This window comes from Oncorhynchus kisutch, linkage group LG18, assembly GCF_002021735.2.
Source record: "Oncorhynchus kisutch isolate 150728-3 linkage group LG18, Okis_V2, whole genome shotgun sequence".
NCBI lineage: Eukaryota > Metazoa > Chordata > Actinopteri > Salmoniformes > Salmonidae > Oncorhynchus > Oncorhynchus kisutch.
The window spans coordinates 41,186,290-41,213,643 of record NC_034191.2 but is presented as its reverse complement, the minus strand read 5'-3'; the positions used below and the strand labels follow the sequence as shown (position 1 = coordinate 41,213,643).

The 27,354-nt window shown below is 42.6% G+C and overlaps 1 protein-coding gene across 10 annotated transcripts; it reads right to left on the bottom strand.

Annotated features, from left to right (window-relative positions):
* Positions 1 to 491: 491 nt before the first annotated feature.
* zgc:114130 (mRNA decay activator protein ZFP36L1) lies at positions 492 to 26,831 on the bottom strand. Of its 10 annotated transcripts, none has more exons than XM_031796077.1 (4): positions 26,723 to 26,828; positions 26,250 to 26,315; positions 9,812 to 10,933; positions 492 to 4,933 (listed from the first exon to the last, which is right to left on the bottom strand). In XM_031796077.1, the coding sequence occupies exon 3, from the start codon at positions 10,790 to 10,792 to the stop codon at positions 9,812 to 9,814; it is 981 nt and encodes a 326-aa protein (XP_031651937.1). In that variant the 5' UTR covers positions 10,793 to 10,933; positions 26,250 to 26,315; positions 26,723 to 26,828; the 3' UTR covers positions 492 to 4,933. The 10 variants fall into 10 exon arrangements, 7 of the variants coding, with proteins under 7 accessions (XP_031651937.1, XP_020363256.1, XP_020363264.1 ...); XR_004203994.1 differs by lacking the exons at positions 492 to 4,933; positions 9,812 to 10,933 and adding exons at positions 16,064 to 19,936; positions 20,110 to 20,293 and having other exon boundaries at positions 26,719 to 26,831; XR_004203993.1 differs by lacking the exons at positions 492 to 4,933; positions 9,812 to 10,933 and adding exons at positions 16,064 to 19,936; positions 20,110 to 20,293 and having other exon boundaries at positions 26,723 to 26,829.
* Positions 26,832 to 27,354: the final 523 nt, after the last annotated feature.

The window sequence follows — 27,354 nt, the reverse complement described above, 5'->3', positions numbered from 1 at the left end:
CTTGGTGACCTCCCTGACCAAGGCCCTTCTCCCTCAATTTCTCAGTTTGGCCAGGCGGCCGGCTGTAGGAAAAGTATTGGTGGTTCCAAACTTCTTCCATTTAAGAATGTTGGAGGCCACTGTGTTCTTGGGGGACATTCAATGCTGCAGATATTATTTTGGTACCCATCACCACATCAGTGCCTCGACACAATCCTGTCTCTGAGCTCTACGGACAATTCTTTCAATCTCATGGCTTGGTTTTTGCTCTGACATGCACTGTCAACTGTGAGACCTTATATAGACAGGTGTGTGTCTTTCCAAATCACGTCCAATCAATTGAATCTCAAGGATGATCAATGGAAACAGGATGCACCTGAGCTTAATTTCAAGTCCCATAGCATTTATTTGTATATTTTTTTTAACATGTTTTCGCTTTGTCATTATGGTGTATGGCTGGATTAAAAAATATATATATATCATCCATTTTAAAACAAGGCTGTAACGTAACAAAATGTGGGGGAAAAAAGTAAAGGGGTCTGAATACTTTCCGAAGGCACTGTAGGTCTGTTATTTTAGAGGAGGGTTAGCTAAAACCATGACTTGCTGTCAGGTTTGCAATGGCAGCAGTAGACAACTGAGCTTCACCGATAGTGCCCCTCCTGTTTCGAAAATCACTGTTTTCTCACTAAACCTCATGACCCAGACCGCTACTAAGGAGTCGGATCAGCAGGAGCGCTCAGTGCTAAATTACTCTTTGACATGTTTCAGTTTATACAGCGACACACTCCTGTCCAAACAATACGTCTGCCCAGCCAAGCATTATTGCCTTTGCTAGGCAGTGTTCGACTTACATCACTGGCTTACACAACCCAGGCCAGCTTCGCAATGAACTAGGTGGTTTCGCTGTGCTGGAGAAGTCTCAAAGATACAATTGTTTTTGAAACAATACATCATCACATACTGTCATGACTTTGAAAGGTTGCTGCCAAATGGATATACATTTGGTATCTATTAGTTCATAAATGTATCATCGTCCAAGTCATTCCGATTGCCATGTAAGGACCGTAAGTCCAGGAGCCCATGTTAAAGGTCTGCCATCTCTAAATAAGGGCTTCACGTTGAAATATTAAAGCCACATTTGTCCACACACACATCTGAAAACACTCACATTCACCATTCCACACATCCAACCGCTGCCACTTTATTTCTCCAAGGTAACAAACATTGCCCGATAAAGGAGTTTGGACGATTCATAAAAATATTTGCTGCAGTGCGTAAACTAGGATGAAACATTTGAAAAGAGTTTAAGCACACGTCTAATATCTGGGCAATGTCTTCAAGATTTCACAGATGTTCTCAGGCTTGAACCACCCTACCTTTTATTATCATTGGAGTTAACTTTTCTTTTTTTGAATGAACACCCACATTCTAACCAAACAACCCACTGGGTAAAAACTGGTTGAATCAATGTTGTTTCCATATCATTTAAATAAAAAAATGTATTGTGATGACGCCGGATTAACGTGGACAACAAGGAATTTCCTATTTTTTTTCCACCTAACTTTTATCCTAAATCCAATGACAGGGTGAAATGTTTGGTTGATTTCACGTTGAATTCACATTAGTTGACAACTCAACCAAATTCAAATCAAAGCTAGATGTTGAACTGACGTCTGTGCCCAGTGGGGAAACTTCCAGAGTTTGTGCTATCAGCCACTTGCTTTACAAAATACATTGGCCACCTCTATAGTAAACGCTAACAAATTAAACTAGAGGATAAGGTTCACAAAACTGTTTATCCTCTTTTCATACATAAACAATGTGGTACAAAATGTACCATCCTCCCAAATATGAAATTTTGCCCTTTTACAAAAGGGCATGTTGACAAAATCCTCACATACATCCAGGTTACTGTGTACAGACATATCTTACACAACTGGGAAAAAGCAGTGTGGAAGAGTTCGAACTGACTCAGGGATAAATCTAACTGACAACAACGTGTGTTGCAAAAACCCACACGTGTTTTTAGAAGCATTTAGGAAACAAAAATGTTTTTTTTTTTTTTCTCTTGTCAGAGTGCCTGCAGCAATGGGACAAATCCACACATGTAGTAAGAAGAATCAGAGACACAAAAACAGAAAGAAAAGCTGAGCTTTCGCCACTGCTCCCGCGCCAACCCCACCGTCACCAGAGAGATGTAAAACTCTAAGAGGCCTGTGGGAAATGGAGCTAGCATGAGAGAACCACAAAGGTGGCCATTCAGAACAGAGCTGCCCTGTGAGCCCCCGCTCTCGTAATCTCCTCACACACACACTTTCATGCAAGAATATGTACCGCCACTGCACACACACACACACATGCCTATCCCTAGCTGCATCTCTTAGGTCAAACTACGTGGGCAAGGTGAAAGTCAACTCCTGTAAATTCGGGGAATGTTTTCAAGTACAGCACAGGTCATGGGTTGAAAAGGTTGACCATAATGTGAGGATATTTCAAATCATGAATTTGTTACCCAAGACGAATGGCTCACACACCATTCCCGGCCCCGTTGAATGGATCTGAGGGTTCTGGTTATCCCTAATCTGCATCTTACAGTAAACACCCTCCTCTGAAGCAGAGGTTAGCCACTGAACCCTATCTACCCCCTTTGGCTATACACATCATTCAATAATAGAATGCTACACTGAGTGTGCAAAACATTAGGAACACCTGCTCTTTCCTTGACATCGACTGACCAGGTGAATCCAGGTGAAAGCTATGATCCACTTTAATCAGCGTAGATGAAGAGGAGGAGACGGGTTAACGAAGGATTTTGAGGCCTTGACACAATTGAGACATGGATTGTGTATGTGGGCCATTCAGAGGGGGAATGTGCAAGACAAAAGATTTAAGTTCCTTTGAACAGGGTATGAGGAGGTGCCAGGTACACCGGGTTGTGTCAAGAACTGCAACGCTGCTGGGTTTTCCACGCTCGAACAGTTTCCCGTGTGTATCAGGAATGGTTCACCACCCAAAGGACATCCCGCCAACTTGATACAACTGTGGGAAGCATTGGAGTCATCATGGACCAGTGTCCCTCTGGAACACTTGATACCTTGTAGAGTCCATGGCCCGACGAATTGAGGCTGTTCTGAGGGCAAAAGGGGGAAGCAACTCAATATTAAGGCGTTCTCAATGTATTGCACACTACTGTACGTGTACATCTGATGTGAGGAAACTCTGAAAAGCTAAATATTTGTGGTTTTCAAAGTATAAAGTAGGTACACTATACTATGAACGTGTGAATGAACTTCCGTTGGGTTTCAAAATAAGTCAGTCAATCTAATTCACTCGCTGTGAGTTTGCTGCCATTTCCGGCGGTGCTTGCACACACTGGCTAAAGTGGCTGTGTAAAATAATTGGAGAGTGACATGAGCGTGACTAACACAACATGGAAAGTTAACTCAAAAATGCATTATTTGGTTGATCTCAATTCACTACGACTTAATGTATCCCCAGTGGTAATTGCTGACAACAACATGTACCCCCATTCGTCCCATGAAATTCTCAGAACTGCAAATGTTTGCAAAAAAAAAAGGTTTGCGTCACCCAGGAAGCTTCACTCACTTATCTATTCAAGTGGAGCATCGTCGAGTCCGGTGGAAAAAAACATTTCCGTTTTCTCTCTGTATCAACAGGCCCGTTGTCCAGATCCTTCATCTGATATTGATAAACGACCATGTCAACCAGATAACTGAGAATACTGACAAGATATTCCTTGGAAATTATATTCCTTAAGTATTTGTGCTCTCTCTTTTTGGTTTACAGTGAACACACTCATTGTAACAATCTTAGTCTTGGGAATCATTCAGCAATATGGATTTGCAATGAAAGATTCAACATTCCATTTTTTTGCAGGCCCGAGAACATTACGAGAAACATACTTACCTCTTAAGGATCCGCCCCCTTTAAAAAAATATATGTTTTCGCTTGAAATGACATAGCCAAATCTAATTGCCTGTAGCTCAGGCCCTGAAGCAAGGATATGCATATTCTTGATACCATTTGAAAGAAAACACTTTGACGTTTGTGGAAATGTGAAACAAATGTTGGAGAATAAAACACATTAGATCTGGTAAAAGATAATACAAAGAAAAAAAACTTATTTTTTTGTACCATCATCTTTGAAATGCAAGAGAATGGGCATAATGAATTATTCTAGCCCAGGCGCAATTTAGACTTTGGCCTCTAGATGGCAGCACTGTATGTGCAAAGTTTTAGAGTGATCCAGTGAACTGGATAATAATTTTGCACGCCCAATTTTTCAGTTTTTGACTTGTTAAAAAAGTTTGAAATATCCAATAAATGTCGTTCCACTTCATGATTGTGTCCCACTTGTTGCTGATTCTTCACAAAAAAATACAGTTTTATATCTTTATGTTTGAAGCCTGAAATGTGGCAAAAGGTCGCAAAGTTCAAGGGGGCCGAATACTTTCGCAAGGCACTGTATCTATTCAAAATGTTGTATCAAGGCTGCTCAAATGTGCCTAATTGGTTTATTCATACATTTTCACGTTCATAATTGTGCTCTCTCCTCAAACAATAGCATGGTATTATTTCACTGTAATAGCTACTGTAAATTGGACAGTGCAGTTAGATTAACAAGAATTTAAGCTTTCTACAAACATCAGATATGTCTATGTACTGGGATTTTTGTTTGTTTCTTATAACCTCATGCTAATCACATTAGCTTACGTTAGCTCAACCGTCCTGCGGACGGGACACCGATCTGTAGAGATCCTTAATCCTCTTCGTTCCTATACGGAACATAAGGCTTTCACAAGAAAGCGCCACTGCTGCTGATATTTAGATTTTTGGGGGGAGGTTTTTCCATGACAGGCCACTGCCCTTCATCTCATCTCCACAGTTCTTCACCAGGTTTCCTTTGGGTTACCAAAAACAGTGACAAGTTCTGATGAAAGAAGAGAGAACTCAGTTAGCCACTCCATTTGAAACATAAACAGTAAATAATATAGCAATTTAAATACATGACATGGTGATGTGGTCATTGACACTTTGCTTCTTGAAAGTCCAATATCGTGAAAACTTGACAGCAAAAGATGTTAGGACTGTATCAAGAGTACGAAAATATGTTTTTTGAGTGGAGTTTCCCTTTAAATGCCCAGCGCAGTCAAAAATGTGATTTCCTGTGTTTTAAATATATTTCCACACCATGAGGTTGGAATAATACTGCGAAATTGTAAAATATAATTTCTTCCTGTTTTGATGGGGTGGAGTTTTGGCCTGCCTGGTGACATCACCAGGATGTAAATTAGTCATTAGACCAATAAGAAAGAAAGTTTCAAACCTCTGTCAATAACACCTAGTTTTCAGTTTCCCCTCCCCACTCAGACACTCCTAGACAGTCCTGGCAAAATTCTTGCTTGAGAAATTGCTCTTTGCTAAGAAGCATATATTTTTTTTACCACTTTAATTGAAACCAATCACAGTAAGGTATTTAATTGTTACCAAAAAATGATTTGATATTGAGAAGTTGGATTCAAACCACTGCTGGGACCCCCATCTGAGTCTCTCCAAAGACTGCATTGGCATACATTTTAAATAAACATTTGTGAATTTGTCAAACACTGATAACCAAATTCAACCCATACCTTCTCAGTACAATTGACCACACCCCAAATATTTACTCTCTAAAATGGTTGCCCTCATTCAAATAATGGACTTGTACATCAACAACACATACTCTACATTTGACATTCAGTTGAAAGCTCTCACCTGAAGTGGTCTAAGGCATGATTTGTTTACCACTAATTAGGGTCCCAGGGGAAACACTGACCTAACTTTGGTTCCTACCCTGTTAACATTATTTTCAAGGTGCAGAAAAAGGCCACACTTATTGACACCCGGTACACAAACTAACTTGGGAGGTGCCTCTGGTATTTGGTTGGGAATACAGGAATAACATAAAAGGACAACTCATAAAGAGATAGACGACTCTAACCTCCAGCCATGACTACAGTGTGTTGACTGATGGTCTAAAACAGCATTTCGCTGCGAAGCCTGTATATCCTCGTGGTCTATAAAACCAAGACATTGCAAAAAGCTGAGCCAGAGACGGAAGACAAAGCGAGATATCCCACTCCCTAATTTTTTCTGTTTCAATGGAAGTCAATGAACTAAGTAGACCAGACCCAGCTGCTATCGCGTTGGTGTCTATGGGAGAGACACCCTTTAAGAAGACAGGAACTGAATTTTTTTTGCAAGGATACGGCCTGAGTGAACTATCTTCATTTATCCACCATCTTTGGCTGAGCTATGGCGATGACCTAGGCCACTTCCTCTTTTGTGAGCCTGTGGTGCGTGTCTGTGAGGGGAAGTGAACAGAGCAGGAAGAGGAAGTGAAACTAAGGCAATGGGGTCTGTGAGCGCCAGGCTGGCACCAACTGGACAGGTCTCAGAGGATCATTAACCGCCACCATACTGACCAATCATGTGATGGGAAGTGACAGGAAGTAGCAAAAAATACATATATGGCTAAAAGTCAGAGCCCGGGTGTTGCTTTAGTACCAGTCGTGCTTTACCCATAGGTGAATTCCATTGGTGGAGCATATGTACTGTTATAAAGGGGAACTGTGCGACTCTAGAGCACGTACAAAAGTGTTGGGTTGTGAGTAATTTCAACATTATATATTCTTTCAACATGCTTTACTAAAATAGTTACCTTTTAGATATTTAAATAATTTCAGAATGTGCCATAAACAGATCAAGAGATAACAGAAATACTATCCATATGCAAAAATCCCCATAAATCAAAAACATACCCATGTGGGCATGTAAAGTTCACTGAACTACGACCAGCCCTAAGCAAATTATCATATATCAATTATATATACACACACACAACAGTAAGTGTATGCTTTGCATTGGTGAACATGTAAATGCTGACCCCTAGATGCAGTTGATTTTCTCTTTTAGGCCCAAGGCACAGCAGAATCAGTAGCAGTGTAGATCAGACTAAACAAGCCTTTTACTGACCTCTGGTGGCGAACATCCTTACTGCTATTTTATGAGCAAAGAAGAATACAATACATTTTTAAAAAGTACAGTGAAATGCCTTTCTTGCAAGCTCCGAACTCAATGTAGTAATCAATATCAATGCAGCACTAAAAATAACACAGACATGCTGAGAACAGTGGAAAATAGCCTTGAGTAAAAATATAACAGGTGAAGCGCTTCCATGGCTTGGAAATATACAGACGTTTCAGCTGACTTTCTGAGCACGTCAATAGGGTGCCAAGTAACGTTACAAGCCATTGTGACCAGGAGGCTTTTCTCGCAATGAAACACCACAATTAAAGTATCATTAACAGAAAATAACTTTTCCCAGCAACAACAACAACAAAAAACACCAGCATCCACAAGGATACACCAGGCCTTTCGGGGTGAGCCACTGGAAAACTTTCTGTATTAATTCATGTTTAGACCTTTTCCCCCTCGCCCTTCCTAGTGCTGAGAGGCATGGACACATTAACCTCTCCTCCCTCCAAAATATATTCCTTTCTATCCAGGAGCATATGTTTGACCCGTGGTTACCCGTGAACGTAGCCATCTGCTCCGTCCACCAGATGATCCGCGGCTGTGTGAGAATGCGCCGTCTTTGTATAAACTCACTGGGCTCGACGTGGGAGAATTCCCCCGTCCAACAATGGAGACAACCCATTCCCTGCCACGCCTTCCTCAATGGAAGGCACCCCATCCCATTGTCACGCTGACAAGGGAATGATGAACTATCAGTTTCTCATTACTGAACCGCGAACCACTAACGGTGCTGTGGGTTGACTTTTAAATCTTTTTTATTGTGCTCCGATTCTTTTTTGTCATTGCGATGACCCATGAAGCTCACTGGAGATAGAAGGCAACTGATCAACCTATTAAAGATGGGGAACACTTATTGGATATCATTCGACATGGTCATTGTCTCAAGGGAGATGGAAGCCTAACTGCTCCTAGAGTAACTCAAGTAAAGAGATTGTGTGTCACTCCGTTTCACATTGAGCAACTATTAGCTTTTGTCGTCATCTTTAAAAATAGCAGCCCCGCAAACGGCACAGCAGTTGTTTGGCCAGGCGTCAGCTGTCATCTGAAGGCATTCAGTTTTGTTGCTATGCAGGGAGTGAGCAGAGGGGTGTAAAGATTAGGGATGAAACAAAAGCCATCTTATCTCCATATGAAATCTGATCCACTTGGCCACCCCCCACCCTATACACACACACAGAACTCCCCACACACTCTGAATAACAAAAGGACTAACTATAGAAGAGTAGTCCCGTTACAGTAGCCAACAGATAAATCTGTGGGTCGTGTTTCTATTGAGCTGCTTTACATTGAAACAAAAGTTCCAAAGAAAATCAGTGTAGCTGAGTTATAACTAGGTTAGCGCGACAGGATGCTGTCGGGAAACAAACTAAAAGTTTCTCAGTGTGCTATACACAAGTTATTTGGTGTGACTCAGCAGAATTTGAAGAGGCTGATGTTCATTTGGGAATTTGGTCGATATTATGCAAAAACAACAACGGCTCCATGACAAATTCAGTCTTTGTAAATGTAGTGCTGCATTTCACAGAAGCCACCATTGTGGGCAGATTCCCCCAACCACCTTGAAGGCAGAGGAAATACATTAATTGTAAGATTAAACAATGTTTTAAAAAAAGTTTATTTCCAGTACAACAAAAAATATATTAAACTTAACTCAAAAAGTTCTATAAATACATTAAAAATAAATTAAACTTACTTTACTAAAGATTCTCCATTATCACTAAACAAGCTTGAAACATGTTGGTCAAAAAGGTATTTAAATACAATGGAATGCAAAAAAAAAAGCACCCACTCTCAGAACCAACTACCAAAACATCTCAGATACAAACCATCTACCATTAGATCTCCCCAAGGACATCTAGAAAGACACTACGATTCAATCTACTGAACCAGGTGCCGTTTAGGTCCAACTCAATAGAATCGGATTCCAACGGCAACCCAGTTGAATCATATCACTTTGCCGTGCACATGTATTTTTCTGCTCATCAGGGGATTACGTGCAGAGTCTATCACACAAGGGACATACACTCTCGGTGCGTCTTCAGAACGTCTTCATACAACTTCAAACATTTGCAGAGATTACAGAAACAAGTGAGAAAACAATTATTCATTCTCACAAGCCACCTTGCTAAGTAAAGTTAGGAAACCAATTTAAGCTTAGATCTAAAATAAAGAAGAAATCCAAGGCCCCTGCAACTAACAATGAAAATTGCAGTTTCCAACAACATAAAAAATTTACTGTAAAAGTTTACAGGCACTGAGGTCATTTAAAAAAAAAAGTGGGTTTTTGGAAAGGTCCATTTCTTAAGCCCAGTCAGAAGAACAATGTACAATAAAGAAACAAATGTCACAATAGTCAACCAACATTCATAGGGGTAAATCTAACTTGGCAGAGATGCATTGTGTCCTTGTCTTTGGCTTTTTTTTTTCTTTAACATTCTAAGATTCATGAATTGCTAGTCATTTACATGACTAGTTCACTTCTTACAACTGCAGGTGGCAGGAATGGAGGACTTCCAGGGGCAATAACATTGATTACACTATTTTTCTCTCTCCAAAATAGTCAGTGCAATGCAACTCTGGCACCTTGCCTTGTTGTCAACTTGTACAGCTTAATTTTGCTTGAGCTTAACTGAAGCACATTTCTGCGTCAAGCATCTGCCCGTAAAAATACATTAGGTACACAATAGTATGCAGTCATGGTTCTTAAAAAAAAAAAAGACGCAAGTCCTACCTAGAGGAAAAAGCTAGTGCCGCTGCAGAACTCGCTGCTGAAGCCCTCGTCAGGCACTGAGAGCTGGCTGAAGATAGGCAGCCGCCGACCAGACCCATCTGGACCAGAGGAGTCAGACCCACTGAGGCTGCTGGCTGAGCTGCCACACCCACCCTCGTGGTCAGACAGGGAGGTATAGGAGAGGCTCCTGGCCCTGAGAGCAGGCCCACAGGGGGGACTCTGGCTCTGCTGCAGGCTGCAGCCCTCTGATAAGATACAGGGGTTCTGGGAAGGCACAGGGGACAGCCCACAGAGGGAACAGCCTGAGTCAGGAGAGGGAAGAAACTGAGACTGGAGTTCATGGGCCGGCTCAAAGACACAGCCCACCTCAGAGAAGGCGTGGGAGAGCAGGTCGGTTATGTCAGCTGAGGTGGGAGGGGAGACTGAAGGCACAAGGAGGAAGGGGTGGGGGAGGGAGTGCTCCAGGGGCTGTGGAGGGGCGGAGGGGAAGCCTCCGAAGCTGAAGCTCTGCCTAAGTAGAGGGGGTCGTCTGGTTCGGGGGGTTTGAGGACCAGGCCCAGGTCTGGCAGGACCAGGGCCCAGGTCGTCCTCATTGTTATGAACAAAGTGGCAGCGGATGCCGTAAGGACAGAAGCCAATGGTGTGGAAGGTGCGACAAGGCTCCGTCTTGTACCTGGGGTGTCTGTTGAGGTCACGCATCTCATCAAAGCCGTGGGCAAACTGGCACTTCCCCCCGTACTTACAGATGCCACTCTCAGCAAAGGTGCGGCAGAGTTCAGTCTTATAGCGTGAGGAGGTGGGAGACCCAGAGACAGGGCCACCAGTAGGGGAGGCTGGGGGCTGTTTAGGCTCTGTAGAGGCCCAGCCCAGGGTGCTCATGCTGGGCTCCACCATGCTGACCGAGCGCTCAGCCCAGAATGACATCTTCAATCTTGATGGGAGTGAGGCCTCTGTGTTCTGCCCCCAGTGGCTGGAGGTCATGGTTGCACTTTCTGTGGTGTGAGTAGAGAGGGCAGAGCTAGATGCAGAGAGGGAACATGGGGTCCAGGGCTTATTGTAACCAACAGGTCTCACTGGGAATGTTGACTGCTTGGATGCGTCCCGGAGGTCCAGGCTCAGAAGCTGCTGAATAGACAGTAAAAAAAAAGGGGAGAAAAAAAACCAACAACTTATACATACATCTACATTTTCAAAACAAAAAGGATGACTAGTTTTCTTTAGACAACAAGCCAAGAACAGCATCTCATGTTAACTTCATCTGGAGGACCCACTTCTACATAAAAACAATGACAGGAAATAGCAAAAACCAAGGGAAACTTAGCACAGGCAATCAACTGAGACTGTTCTATTCTGTCCAAAGGCCTAACATGAGCATGTTAAACTTTGCAAGGATTATACTTTCAAATGCCCAAAGAAACAGCATAGTTCAACTCAGTCGACCATCTAGTTAGGTGCTGTAAGATTTACTTCGCAAATGGCCAATTGTTAAATGTGCAAGAAAGGCTACTGTGGGTGACTTTCGCTAATGCAACTTCTCAGTTTTGCTATTACCTCTAGCTAGTTGCTTGGGTTCAGTTAGCAAGTTAGCAGAATATCGTTACTATAGCTAGCTAATACCATTTTGAAGCGCGCACAAAAACTCTTTGAAATGCACGTTGGTTAATCTACACATGGATAAAATCGGCACTCCACGTTTAGCTTGTGCACTGAAAGCTTCAATTGTAAGAGCAATCGAGCTAGTGTTAACCAACAATAGTTTGAGTCATTTCTAGTGAAACAAGTTCTTAACGCACGTCAATTAATGACTAGATGCAATTTCTCAGCGTCACTAGCAGTTGCACGACTATATGCATAGATTTTTATGTTAGGAAATATGGCAGACAATTTGCGTCTAACATAGCTAGCTGACATGATATCACGAACCCAAAAGGTACCACACCACTAGCTGAGGACTGAACTTGCAAAATGAAAACAAATGGCTCCATTTTGCAGTTCCAAAATGCAGCATTGCAAATTCACTCACTACCGGTATTCATTCAAAATCGACTGGTTGGCAAGTTGAACGAATTAGGTATATAGCAAAACTATGGATATAGAATGCATGATTTTGAGAATTTAAAAGGCATCCGTTGATTTGTGCAACATAGACTTGCTAACTAAGTAGCTATTTTTAATGGTATAAAAATCGTCAAAATTACCTTGCACATAACCTCTTCCAAATCAAGAAATGTATTAAGCGCGTATGGCATTTTCTTGAGATGGGGTTCCATCTTAGACACACGGGGAAGTATGTTAGCTCCAGTTGTCAAACTTTTCAAAGTTTCCTGTACGAACTGCAAATCGTGTGTTGGTCCACGTGTGGTTTTAACGCTACACTGTATACGATAGCCACACCCCCGCACCAACTCTCATCCATCCGTATGGCCCACCGTGCAGCCGAGTAGTTGGATGCATACCAGTCAGGCAAAACAGCACATCACAACAACAAATAACATTTTGATGAACATCAATATTGGACAACATAACATTTCTCCCGTACAATCCATTTTTGCATTTTGAGTGAATACGTTTCTCAAAAGACGCCAGATATATGTTGCAGTTTGATGAAGCCAGAAGCCACAAGCACATAATTATTCACGGTCGAATTGGACAAGATGATGAAGTTGGTGCGCTTTTCTCCTCACATAAATATCAATGAGCAGATGATAGGATGCAATAGCAATGTAGAAATTCCAACCAATGTCAGTGCATTGCAATGAGCAACAGAACCTCATGTAAAATATCACCATTCTGCATACCATCCAAGAACACATGTAATGAATCCAACACTAAATTGTGTCCATAACATGGCCACATTGGCCAGCATGGCAATGCTTTTTAAACCATTGTTTAACTAGGCAAGTCAGTTAAGAACAAATTCTTATTTAAAATGACAGCCTACCCCGCCAACGCTGGGCCAATTGTGGGCCAATTGTGCACCGCCCTATGAAACTCCCAATCACGGCCGGATGTGATACAGCCTGGATTCAAACCAGGGACTTTAGTAACGCCTCTTGCACTGAGATGCAGTGCCTTAGACCCCTGCGCCACTCAGGAGCCCATGCTATAGTCACAAACCTTCTCACTTGTGGAGTCTGTAGCCCACATGATTAACTTATGGAAATCTCATACTACACATCAATATATAGTTTCATCCTCAAGGCTCATCAAATTAAAACATCAAACCCGTTGTGAGTGTGTGTCCATATGGAGGAGGATCTTGAAGTACCTTGATGTCATGATCATGGGGGAGTTATGGTCCTGGTCAGCTAAACGAGTGTTGGCTAGACCAGGCAGAGCCCACCAGTAGCATCAGCCACTGGAGCACAAACATACAGAGACGACAGGCCTCCTGGAGAAAGGCCTTTGATTTCAGAGGTGGAAGGTGTTGAATGTTTTCACCCCCAGGCCAGAGATTAAAGCCTATGATGCCTGGAGGTGACGGAAGGCAGGCAGGGGTGACGTAGTCACACATTGGGTGCAGCCAGCATTGGGGACGTTGGTTTAGAGGTAGCGCGGTCAGGGATGGCAGACTAAAAACCTACCAGACGCAGCGTGAGTGGAGATGGTCCTGGGGATGTTTGGCAGACACATAGTATGCGATCTTGGATGTTCAACACTAAGAAACTGTTGCAGGATCCTATTAATTGCAGTCTTATCCCATTGTCCCAATCTCTCTTAGTATGTAGTCAGTGACAACTTGTTAGTTCACATTATGGTCCCCTTTTGCTATACTGAGCATCGCACCTTGTTGAGGGAAAGGAGAACTGACTGAGGAGGAGAAATAGGGGGTAGACAGAGGGTTAAGTTAGGCCAAAGGGGCTTTTGGAGACACAAGGGCACTTGTGAACAAGCTGACTTAGGTCTTATGTCCATGCACTTAAGGTCTTTCAGTAACATAACTTGAGCACAGGACAATACCGAAAGAAAAGCTTTGTTTTGGTTATGCCCAAAGCTCAATGGTTTGTGCCCTCTTGAAACAGCAGCACATTTTAATCAAAGGTCCTCTTTGTGAGATGAAGGAAACTATAGCAGAGTTCAAAACAGGCTCCTCTATCCACCCCCCCCCCCCCCCCCCTCAGTATCAATTGTAAAAATAACTTGAAAGGAAACCAAAAATGAATGTCACAACAATTAAGAAATTAAGCCTCATTACAATAATTTAATGTAATGCTTTATTAAAGTGTTATTAAAGATTTTTGGTACGTTATCAATGTCTACTGTGATGTGCCCTAGTAAGACGAAGAAGAACGACTGTTTTCAAATTCTGGAGCCAAACGCAAAGAATAGGAAACGGAAGAAAATTGTGATTCTGCAATATTTTAACCGTTCAAAAATGAAGTTGCTGTTCTATAATCACAGTGAAATAACCCATGACTCTGGTTTCCATTAAAAGAGGACCGAAAAACATATGGCTTAAGGGAACAGCCCTGACCACTGTGCTAGCTGTAGAATAGATTATGTGGACCATGACAAATGCAAACACCTCACAGACAAGACCTCCAAACCATCTGGTCTAAAGACCATTAGAGTGTGGTAAACATCAATCTGTGAGTTTAAGCGGAGCATTAAGGGCTTCTATGTTTGATGCAATGTTGTCCAAAAGCAGGGGGAGTGGGTGAGTTTTGTGTGGCTAGGAAGAGAAGGCCGGGAGAAGAGGTGTATATGCATCCTTGCCTCTTTTAGGTCAGCTTGGTTAATAGGGCTTTAGTGCATAATGAGTAAGATGTTTTTGGGCTAACAATGCCTTCCTCCCCCATTGAAGATGTGAAGGGGAGTGGTTTGACTGGAAGGGACTGGGGGAGGGGTATGGTGTGATTGTTTAGGGGGAAGAGTATCAGGAGGCACTGAAGAGCCCAGTCCCAAAACTCTTCTCCTGAGTGATGGTGGTGTGTGTGTGTGTGTGTGTGTGTGTGTGTGTCTCCAATGCAAATCTGTTGTGATTTCATTTGCAGGTGATGAACCCCACTGCGTGTTATTACGTGTCACACACACTGATACCATACATCTGTGCCTGAACACCGGAGAGCCAGCTTGTGCTCAGGTAGCCAAAGCGATAGTTGAAATACTGTAGCATAATGCTGTGAGTGAACAGTGGTTTCTATGTCGGATTGGGTAAAAATACTGTAAATGGCTATGCCAAAGATTTGATGATAACCAACTGTAGTATTTTATGGATTGTAATGTTAGTGGTGTGTCTAAAGACCTATATTCTTCTGTAATAGAGTAGTGCGCAGCGTTAACCGTGGATAGTGTTAACTGCCAGAGAGATCCTGAGGGGATGCCAATAGCAGGTGATACACCTCTACTTAAGACAAGCCAAAACAACCTCTCATCCCGAGGGGAGGTATTCACTCTGTCAGGACAGAATGACAGGTAAAAACCCTCCCCACCACAACCTCTCTTGCCAAGGTGTTGGTGTGTGTTTGTGTCTATGTTTGTGAGCATGAGAGTGTATGACTCTGAACTGGCTGAGGGGATATGGGTGGGTGGGTAGGCGGTGGGGGGTGTACTTTAATCAGCCACAGCCCTGGAGCAGAGAGGAGTCTGGTTACCCCGACACAAACAAACGGCTCGACCGACAGATCGGGTCTCCAGAAAACCACAACCATATACAAGATAATGAACGTTTGGCAATACTCCAAAGTTTGCCCAGGGGTTATGGATGAGTTATCAAGAATCACTCTGGTTTGTTGTTAGAGGATGTACCATCCAGTGCAGGCAATGAGATAAAGCACAAGGGAGGATGGAGGAAGATTGATTTCTGATGGTCCTTCTCACTGGATTTGTTTAGCCAGATATAATTGCAAAACCACATGAGGCATTTGGGCCTTAAACTACTCAGCATGCTCTCTTCACAAAAGTGGAGTTTTTGAAAGAGCATTAGGGAATGGCAGGTCATGGTGAGGGGTCCAAATGGCATGTACTTGGCAACTCGATCCAAGGGGTCAGCTCGGTTGTTAAAGGCCTGGTATAGCAAAAGGACCAGAAAGGGCATGAAACACTTTCCCACAATTCATTGGAACAAACACACAATCTGCAGTAATGGCAGGAAAATGTATACATATCTAATAGAGTATGATTTCAGAGCTTTTAGAGCAACGTTTTAATCAAGTGATGCTTTTTAGATCACTGAAAATCATTTAGTGACAATACTGGCCTGACCTCTTGATTTTTGTGGACATTTTCATTTACTCGTGAGGAGTCAGTATATCATTTGAGCCTTGGCTTTAATATGTTGACATACACCAGCTGCAACAACCTAGCCACAAACCCCTTACTCATGGGAGAATGGAGGTAGAGTGAGAGTGGAAAAATCTTTTCTTTTAATCTTTGGATACGAGATGGGAGACAGTGCTTTTCTTCATTTCTCAGAGGGCCTGTTTTCTATTTTCCAGCGCTGAACCCACAGGAAGGCCCTTGTGTTCCACACGCCGTCCCCTCTGTCCCGCTCCCTGCCGGGGGCCCTATCTTACCTCACATCAGGCAGATACGCTTTCAAAGGCTGCCCCTGCTGGCCCCCTTTATGGCCACTCTTTAATGGCCATTCAAAAGCATGGAAATGTGGGTGCATAATGGGAGATGGGAGAGGGGAGGAAGGGGTGGAGGGAGGGAGGGAGAGAAATGTTTTTTTTTTTAAACACGTCCTGCTGTACAAAACCCCATTGAACGAGGCTCGAGGGTGCTGCACAGCTATGCCGGTGAGGGATTTTCTGAAGGCCCCGGGAGTTATTTGGACGCTGCTGAACATCTGCTCGCAGTGAACAAGCCCCCTCCTCCTCCCCTCCCCTCCCCCTCTCTTTCAGTCTCCCGCTCCTTCCCTTTCACCACGGCCGTCCAATCATAACAAACTTTAGGGCTTGCTCTAATTAGGGCTGGCCTGCCGGCTGAGGAGCGACTGGCTGTGCATGCCTGAGCACAGTGATTGTGATTATCCGTCACGTGAACAAAGAGTCCACCTCCACCACCACTGCTCTGTAGAGGGGCTCCTCTTCTAAAGGAAATCATCCAGCTACAGTACCGTGCTGAGGCTCATGCTCAATGAGGGAAATAGATGGTATAGAATTGTAAAGAAATGGTATAGAAAAAAAGTTGTTAATGACTCTAAATGTACAAGGAACTGTCAAAATAAAAGAAACCACTTCGAGTAAATGAGGGATGCATAGTATATTGAAATCAGGTGCTTCCACACAGGTGTGGTTCCCGAGTCAATTAGGGAAAAGGGGTACCTGGTACCTAGTCAGTTGCACAACTGATATGCATTCAACCGAAATGTGTCTTCCGCATTTAACCCAACCCCTCTGAATTAGAGAGGTGCAATTAACATCCCATCATGCTTAGGGTCATGCATAAAAATGCCCAGTTGCCCATTATTTTGGCTTCCATGGCTAGAAGAAAAAATGTCAGAGACTTTGAAAGAGGGGTCTCAAAGAAGCATAGTGGGGTTAAAGGGTGTGTGTGTGTGTGTCAGTTTAGTCACCAGATCTCAACCCAATTGGACACCTATGGGAGATTCTGGAGCGGCGCCTGAGACACCGTTTTCCACCACCATCAACAAAATAACAAGTGATGTAATTTTCTGTTGGAGAATGGTGTCACATCCCCCCCAGTAGAGTTCCAGACACTTGTAGAATCTATGCCAAGGTGCATTGAAGCTGTTCTGGAGACCCACGGTGGCCTAAAGCTCTATTAAGACACTTTATGTTTGTTTGTCTTTTGTTTTGGCAGTTACCTGTATTCACCTCTGAAGGAAATGGGGTTGTATCAAATGAAATGCCATTTTTTGTATTTTTTGTAAAAGTAACTAGTTGGGCATCTTGGATTTTTTCTCTCTTTTTTTTGTAGGAATATAATCAATATGGATTAGATAGTTTACAAAGATTTGTTGACCATAAAATGTTAATCAATTTCCGTTGTGATAAGGTATTAGTATGAGTCTTGAAATGGAATACTATTACTGCCAGTCAACCGGAAAGAATGCCGAATGTACCGATGGAATGTATGAGATATAGATATTCAAGTTAATATTAAACGGCAGGGACACAATTTTTGTGCGTTTCCCATCACCCATCGCTCCCAATTGTAAAGCTTTTCTAAAACGACCTCTTAGTGCTTGGTATTGTTTTGGAATATAATGTCCTTCCACGGGGGAGCAAAATGGCTTGGCTGGTTCAGAGTGGAAATGGATGGGGGAGAAAACCAGGTTAGAGTGATATGACATTTCAGAGTTCCCTGTTATCGGTACAATCACATGGGGGCTGGGGCAGGAATCAGATGTCACACTGCCATGAGAGAACACAAACTGTTCTTTCATAAAGACGTTTGACCATTTGTTATAGTAATTAGTGAGAGAGACAGAGTGAGTTATATTTCTTTATCTGTATCTCAGACCGAGGGAATTTCCTTGTTATTATTTCAGCACTTTTCCGCAGAGCACCACAGTTTTGTATTCCGTTAGCATTACTTTCCCGTAATAACAATAAATTTTAAAAAGCCTATATACAAAATGTATGGCTGAGGGGATGCTTAGAAAAAGAGACAGATCCCCCTCCCCCACAATCCTGTGTTGCTCTACCCCCAGCACTATGTAGGTCACCATTTGAACAACTCCAAAATCTAAAACAGTCCCACACCTCACCCTCTCTTTATAGGCTCTGTTGTTTGTTCCTCCTTAAGGGCCACTTGACAAATAATCTGGTTACTGGGCTGATTTGTGAATCCTGAGGGTATGGAGAGAGAGGTGGATGGGGAGGAGGGAGGTGGTGGAGGGGGAGGTGTGCGCTCCACCCAAACCTCCAGCCACCCCCCAGGCAGAGGTAAGGCAGATGGGCTCTGGGTCAGAACATGTTGAGATGATTAGGCATCAACAGGCCGCTAGCTGGCTAACCATTTCCCAACATCCAGGTTTCTGCCAGGCCTTCATGAAAATCATGGTTTTATGGTCTCTCAGCCGTGTCTGTTTGAGTCGATGTTTGTTTAGGTTGCTTTGTTGGCCTACTGTTGTTGAAATTGTTGTTTGGTTCCGTATCCCCTCACTGTTAAAGCCAAGCAAGGCCGACCCTATGGGAAAAATATTTTTATAGGAGCAGCACGTATTGTTGAACAAATTTCATGTTGGTGAGCATGTCATGATATGCTTAATTTCCCAAAGCATAATGTGAAGTGTTGCTACTGAAGGGTTGTAATATTGCTTTCACAAAGGAAAGTCAATAGTTGTTCAAACTTTCCATTAACACTCAAAAACAGATTGTTCGATTGTATTCTATCCCTCAATTACTCCTAATGACAAATACAGATCGTAATTCGGTCACATATTTTCTATGTTTACCTTCATAACCCAGGATTAATCAGTGTGGCCAGAAGTGGGGGGGGAAAACTCACTCGCGTCATGGTAATGAGTTCACCAGTGGATCTTTCTCCTTGCTCACCCTACACTAGAAAAACAGTCAGCCTCCTCTATCCATCTGGGTCCCATTAGAGTTAGCAAAATACACACAGGCTTAATTTAGCCCAACGCAGAGGCCCTGACACCCATCAGGCATGCTCAGCAGGTACCGCACAGGTGGCCTCTTCCCCACCCTTGGACTTCCCCCACCCTGCCATTCCGTTCCTTGAAACAGCAATCCTGTTGATTCAATTAAACACAAAAAGTGCTGTGGTGGTCCCGCACAAAGGGGCAAAGGTACAAGGCCAGTCATGGAGAGAGATGGAAGGCAAAAAGGCATCCATTAGAGCCAAAGACAGGCAAACAAATGCTCTGTGACCGGGGAGAGGCCAAATGGGTGGAGGTGGGAGGGTTGGGGTAGAGGAGGAGGTAAAGGGGTTGGACAAAGGGGTCATTATTTTTGGGGGGGTAGCCCATTGGATCCCAGCAGTGATGACATAGGGTGAGACAGCTGTGAAGGACTCGATGGGGGTCGACTGGCCACAAATGCCCGGATTACCACTGACACGACATTTCATTAGGTAAACATTGAAGGATAAGCAAGAGTAACTCTTCTATGGGTTTAGGGGATGTGGCTTTCTACTGAGGACTGTGTCAGTTCTGAGATGAGAAGAGACAGGGAAGGTGTCTGTTGTGCTGCTCTGCAAACAAAACACAAATGACAATGTTGAAGCAAATGAAATGCATACAGCCGTGCGATAACTTTGTATTAGGCAGAGAGAGAAAAAAATGACATTTGGTGGTTATACACAAATATTTATTCTCGTGATTTAAATCAAACTGTTGATTTTAATGGTTGAGCAAGCCCACACACCTGCATTTCTGTCATGATGAGCTGGTTTGGAAGGTGAGAGGGCAGAACCACCCAATCTCTCCTTTTTAATTTGTCCGCCTAAAGGTTTGATCCCAAGGGCAGCATGTGCCCCCATAGCCCTCATGACCCAGTGAGTACTCTGGTGAGGGGAGGGCCTGTCGCAGTGAACCATGGTGGCTATGGCCTGTGGAAAATCAATATACTGTAGGTCAGAGCTGGCAAGTTAGGAAACAAATAGAATGAGAATTTAACAAGACACTATAGAATGTTTAACCTGCAGACACACTGAGGCCAGACATAGTATACTATACATCCTGTACATTCTATTACACTAACAGTACTTCAAATCAAATTGTATTTTTCACATGTGCCGAATACAGCAAGTGTAGACTTTCCCATGAAATGCTTACTTACGAGACCTTTCCCAGCGACGCAGTTAACCAGGCAAGTCAGTTAAGAACAAATTCTTATTTTCAATGAAAGCCTAGGAACAGTGGGTTAAACTGCCTTGTTCAGGGGCAGAAGGCCAGATTTTTACCTTGTCAGCTAGGGATCTGATCTTGCAACCTTTCGGTTACTAGTCCAACGATCTTACCACTAGGCTACCTGCCGCCCCATATACAAGGAGTACCGGTACCGAGTCAGTGTACTGGGGTACGAGGTAGTTGGGGCGATTGATTGAGGTAATATGTACATGTAGGTTTGGTGAGGTGATTGATTAAAGTGCTATGGACACGTACAACACAATCTCACATTCAATTCATGTTGACAAGTAGGTAGGGGATGAAAAGCAGAAAGTCCAGGTAGCTGTTAATTTACTCTCAACCACTAAGAGCTTTAACAAATGTTATATCAAGTAATGTAGGTATAGTAAATAGATTTGGTCCCAAGGATTAGACAATTCATTAGGTTGTGGTGGGGAAAGGTGAGGTAGACCGTTTGTTTTGTTATCAGCCTGTGTCACGAACAGTTAACGACATAGCCTCCTCGAAGCCAGTAATGGCAAACCTCAAAAGTCACCATTGCAAATGCTTTGAGACATCCCTCCCCAACAGCACAGCATATATGCAGGCTAAACTAATTGTGAAGGTTCCAAATGGGCATTCTAATGAAATACCAATTGGACCTAGCTTTCTTAGCCATTGGCATTTGGGGCATTGTCTTCATGAAGGACGAAAACAAGTGTGACAAAGGAAAGTGTCTGATTTGTCCAAACAATCCATGAAGTTAGCCCTGAGCTCTGTGAAACCCAAAACCCACAAGGTCTGCCTGCATTACCTTGGCACCGGAGTCAGGTCAGGGAGGGTGTGTGTGTGTGTGACTGCAGTCCGGGAGTTGAGAAAGTGGCGCTTATAAGGTTTATTTGAAAGAAAGGTGCTCTTTAATCAGGGGGATTCTAACGCGACCCCACCCCAGTTCAACGTAAACAAACCCGTGTGGCTCATGACAACGAAGACTACAGGAAAGCAAAGTGATTCTAAACAACTCTTTTCTGTCAATTCCTAGCAGTGGCACGATTAGCTTTTCAGCTTGTGTAAAGGCAAAACAATCCCATTAGCTTGAGTCGGTTTAGTAGCCTACATGTGACTGGTTGGCCCAAAATGCATCAGGTGATAAAGATTTGTTGTGGGGGGGAAATCAGTGTTGGGATTGGTTAATACTGTTTTAACTGAATTTAGCAATGTAATTCCCAAATAATCTAGAGACCAATCTACCCATTTGAATAGCCTGAAGTGATGTCTGACAACACAGGCTTTGGCTGGGCAGGTTTTTGTAACGGCAACAGAACCCTTTGATTAGTGAACTGCCACACTAACCCCAGCCCACACAATCTTTTCCGAAGCTTTTCTCAGGTAACCCCCCCCCCCTCCTCCAAGACCTGCCTTCCTATCCCCTTGATAACCTCCTTTGGTCTCTGCCTGTCTATTAATCAAGAGAGGGGCTTTATCTGGGGGAAGTGATTAGCCACAAGCTCGTACAAAAAAAAAAAGTAATCCTTTCACTAACGGCAAAAGAGAAAAAAGTTCCCCAGACGTCCTGGTATTGTAGCCAGATTTCCTCTCACCCACAAAGAAATGGTCATATCTTCCCCTTTGAGGAAAGAGTGGTAAATTAAAAGTTATTGTTATTTTCCTGGAGATATGGACCCCATACTCACCCACCACCCATTCCCTCATTCCAACCTTCTGGATGATTTATTGGAGAAACAATGGGTGGAAAGTAATTTGGAGAGCGCAAATGTCAAACAGTTTGAGGTAAACCTGGAGCAATGATGGGGGTTATATAGCCCTCTACACTGCAAACAGGATAACACAGTTAGGCTGTTTGAAGAACAGAAATCTTTCTGCATACCGTAAACTACTCTTGCAAAATTAGCCTCTCTGATGTAGCTTTCAACATTTTGATATGAGAATTTGTTCAATATTTACAGTTGATTAATTTAATCAAGATGCAACTCATCTTGTTTTACTGTCAGTATAGTGACTGGAAGAGAAAATCTAAGAAATATCATTCGACACAAATACACTGAATTCAGAGAGATGTGTAATAACATAGCTATGAGCATCAACAAAAAAAAGTATTCTCTGCATCTCTCTTTCTGCCTTGAGCAAAGAGTGGAATCTTGAGAGAACTTGTGACAGCAGCACAAATCAGTAAAGCCTGCAGCTATGGGGCAGTGGGTGTAGGAAGGGGGGCTGCTTTTGTGTCAGAAGTACGTTGTTCACTCATTCACTCCCCAGCTGCAGACGGTTTTCAGGGCTCTGGTTCCCATACTTAGATTAAATCATCCAAATTCGAACGATAAATGAGTGTGTGTGTGTGTGTGTGTGTGTGTGAGAAGAGGTTACTGATGAAGGAGGGGGAGGAGAAAGGAAGGAGAAAAGGAGAATGATGAGGAGAGTGTTTTCCACGGGCTGGGTCTGGGGGGGGGTGCAGGAGGGGTGGTGGGACAACCAAAGAGTCCCCTCTTGTAACTTTATTGATTACATTGTGATGCAGGGAAGGCCTGGGAACGCCATGCAGCGCTATGCAGGGCAGCAGCTGGCTCCCTGCCCACTCTTCTCCACAAGCTCACTGCTCCAGCACAATCAAGCTCTGGAGACAGAGACCATTTTACTGGAGTTTGGAGAAGAGGATCCTTATGCTGTCAGCCAGATCATCTCTGTCCCACTGACTTTGGTAAATGTAATGTTTTTTTTTTAGTAATTCATATAATCTTCCCTTTTTTTTAAAAATGTTTTCCTTTCACTTCTCCCAGGACTCCCTTTCATGGTCAGAAAAAAAGAGTTCGGTATCAGTGTTGCAAACATTACAGAAGTTAATTCTGAAAATATTACAATGCCATATGGACAATGGAGGGTCACTGTGTATTACACTCGGCTCACTGCCAGCCTCCTAGCTTTCTGCATGTTGAATCAGTCTAACTTCTACATCACAAGACAGTGTGCCACTTCTTTCACAGTGGGCATGATGAATATATTGAAGAGTTCAAAAAATTATCTTTATTTGGAGGGGGGAAAAAACATACAATTAAAGACCATAACAGCTATTAAAGTACAGGTACGCATTGTACAACAACCATGGTAGTAAAAATTGCATAGGTCTTTGAACCGTTTTCCTGGGAAAAAAATTATCAGACATACATTCACTACAACCAACTCTATATGGTAGAAATATAAAACAGAAACAGTACACAACACAGGAAGAAAATTAAACCCCCCCCCCCCCAAAAAAAAACAACAGAAAACTGCATCAGAAGGAAAATAAAGGAATGGAAGGACAAGAAATGAAGAGGTGGAACTGTGGCGGATGTTGACTTGAACATACATTCAGACCAGACGGGGCGTTTGAAGTTGGCCATAGTTAATTCTCTGCTTTAGAATGGAGGAGTAGACACCGCCTCGCTCCAGCCTCTTTTTTTTTTATGGCTTTAGAAAGGAGAAGTGAGACAGCTGGAGATCTGGCTCAGAGCATTTATTTACTTCTCCCTGTGGCAAAGTAAGTAAGTTCTCCACAAAGAGAGCCGGTGAATGGCTCACCCCGGGTAGTCTTGCCCTACGTTCTCCTTTGTGTATCTTAGTTTAAAGCCAAAGCATTCTGTATTTGTTTCTTTTCATCAAAGGGGAAAAAAAGGCGTTTAAGCGAAGGCGCCGGTGTGGCGCGGTGGACTATGTGCTTGGATACGGCAATTTAAGACGCGTTAAGGTGAAGGAATGATCGACCTTTGGCTATGTTGAGGGGAGCATTACAAGTTTTGGTTTTGGAGGTACTGACAAATCCTTTTATCCTAAGAATGCCTTTCCTTAAAAAGGGCAAGGCAAGACATTTCCAAGTAACGTGAACCAAAGCCAAAATCTTACAGAGAATTACATAACAGATGTGTCAGTCTAATAAAGCTGGTTTTAAGAGAGCACTAATAAACCTGACTTGACTGATATGTCAAAATCAGGAAGAGGACAGGGTCTTTGAAAAGGGTATAAAACCTATCATCAGAGGTAGGGAGAGGTTTCCATGTTGAATATTTAATGGCTTTGTACTGTAAAATATTCTGCTTGATGTCAAAACGAATGAAGCCAAGATCACAAGGGAATGGATATCTGGGACACACTCCAGTCACATAGCCTACATACATCCTCCTTCCTCTTAAAAGTCCCCGGACAAGTAAAAAACTAGAAGAGGATTTATCTAACCTAGGCTAATTCTGTTGCTCTGTATTTAACAATATGCCATTTTGACCATCACAAAGTTTTGTGCCAAATAGATCAATCATGTCCTGCTGGGGCTCCCGAGTGGCGCAGTGTTCTAAGGCACTGCATCTCAGTGCTAGAGGCGCCACTACAGATTCTGGTTTGATTCCAGGCTGTATCACAACCGGCCGTGATTGGACGTCCCATATAGCAGCGTACAATTGGCCTAGCGTCGTCTGGGTTAGGGTTTGGCCGGGGTAGGACGTCATTGTAAATCATTTTTTCTATACTGACTTGCCTAAAAAAATGTAAGCACAATTTCATACAAAACAGAGGTTTTGGCTGTAGGTGGCTCTCCCTTTGAAATGTTGAAAGCTGAACACAGAGCCTTTCTAGAGCCTGAGGCACTGATCGTAAACAGAACAGAATTATGCATTTCAATCCATAAAACATTCTCATGGAACAGTAAGAGATGAGGTAACTTCCTGTTTTCAGGAAGTACCAAACTAGATCAAATAGTGTTTTAAAGCGGCAATCAGTAGTTGTAATAATAACAAAGTTTACTCTCAGCCCGTTTTGGTAAAAAGCTGAGGGATGGGCTGGAGAAATGGAGCCACTCTGAAAACCACTCTAAAGCTATGGATGCAAGGACAGACCATACCAAATATACTGTTTGTTTACGTTTACTTTATTTACAAACATTGGGGTAAAATAATCTTATATTTTGGGTTCTGTAAGGGGTACAACAGTTGAACTAAGGCTGAGGCATTTATAAATTATATTCTTAAATAATCAATAGGTACATATCATTCACAAGTACAAAAATGTAGCAACTGCAGAGTGCCCCTTTAAAGTATTATTGTGTACAAACAACATCTTCAATCCAGGTCTTAAATGTATTGCTTTTGATGCAGGGTAGGGCAGACAGATCATATCCCAAGATAATAACAGAGTCAACTTGAGAGCTGGATATCACTGCTATAATGTTCAACTGGGCTCTCTGTTCAAAGGAAAATGCACTGACACAATTCACCTGCTTGCTGTCAGAAGAGTATTTTGCAGAGACTACCCTCTAGTGGCTAAAGAAATGTTATTTTGCCCACAACTATGTGTTGTTGCTTTAGCATATACAGTCAACAAAGAGCCAATGAAACGACATGGGATAAATATGAAAATCACTTTTTTGGTTACTACATGATTCCATATGTGTTAATTCATAGTTTTGATGTCTTCACTATTATTCTGCAAGGTAGAAAACAGAAAAAATAAAGAAAAACCCTGGAATGACTAGGTGTGTTCCAACTTTTGACTGGTGCTGTATATTGAGCATGCCATTTAGGTAACAACAGTTCAGTCAGGTAAACTCATGCTAAAGTACTTAAAGGTGGAACTTAGGTCAAACTGAAATACAGTGCAACTGGGCATATGCAATAGTGAAAACTGTTGTCCTACCTTTCTCTAAGCCCGTGTCCTACTCTGAAGCCCATGCCTTCCAGAGTGAACACACGAGGCCCTATCCTGTGGAAAGAAAACATAAATAGTTCAATGTGACAATAATGGATACAACAAACACACCGTTTGATGATGACCAATCTTTCAAACAATTGTTGATGTGGATGTCATGTGTGACGTTACGAGCTTAACCTAACGTTACCTTGTCCATTTCCCCTCTTGAGGATGATGTTACTCTTAATACAAAAACCCAGACAAGGTTCTCTAGCTGACTGACAAACGAACACAACATGCTAGCTAAATGATCCTGGTACATTGGGCGACAACATCCAGCTACTGTAGCTAACGTTAGCTAAATTAGTGCTTGATACTGCGGGCAATGCTTTCTTCTAAGTTACAAAATAATTTGCTATCCATGTGCAATCAACATGATCATATATTGGTAACGCATATAAATCCAACAGAATACCTACTGTACAGCTCTGGTTTGAGGTATTTTCCCCTAACTTGCCCACGATGTAAACAAAGCGTTACTTCCTGATTACGGAAACTGCGAAGGAGGCACAACTTTGCTTAGGCGTGTCGAAGGACACAAATAGTTGGTTTGGATGACTGATAACAAGTGAAAAGGCTAAACATTTTTTTATTTAGTATTAAATTCAGAAGAAAAAATGGTCAGAAACTCTTAATTTATTAATATAGTCACCAGCTAGGACAACAATGCAAACAGTTATTTTCTTCATCCAGCTCACACCCTTCCAAATTCATGTGAAATTCTCAAATTCATATTTTAAGTGTCACATAATCTCAGGTTTAATTCTCTAACGCAAATGTTTCACTCTCTAATTCACATTTTCACAAAACGTAAAAATAAACAATTTATGTTTTGTTGAATATCTTCTCGTTTTAGGCTACCTTTTGTTACCACTTCAATGCTATGATAAAAAAATATATTCAGGCCTCTGGTATTGCTTAGCATTATTAGAGTATACTACAAAACAGTTTGGATATCTTGGAAGTCTGAAAAAGGGCGCACAAATAATTTTCCTGCAAAAAAAATGTGCATTTGAAGTAAATGTGCATCATATTTTCCTTTTGAAGTAGG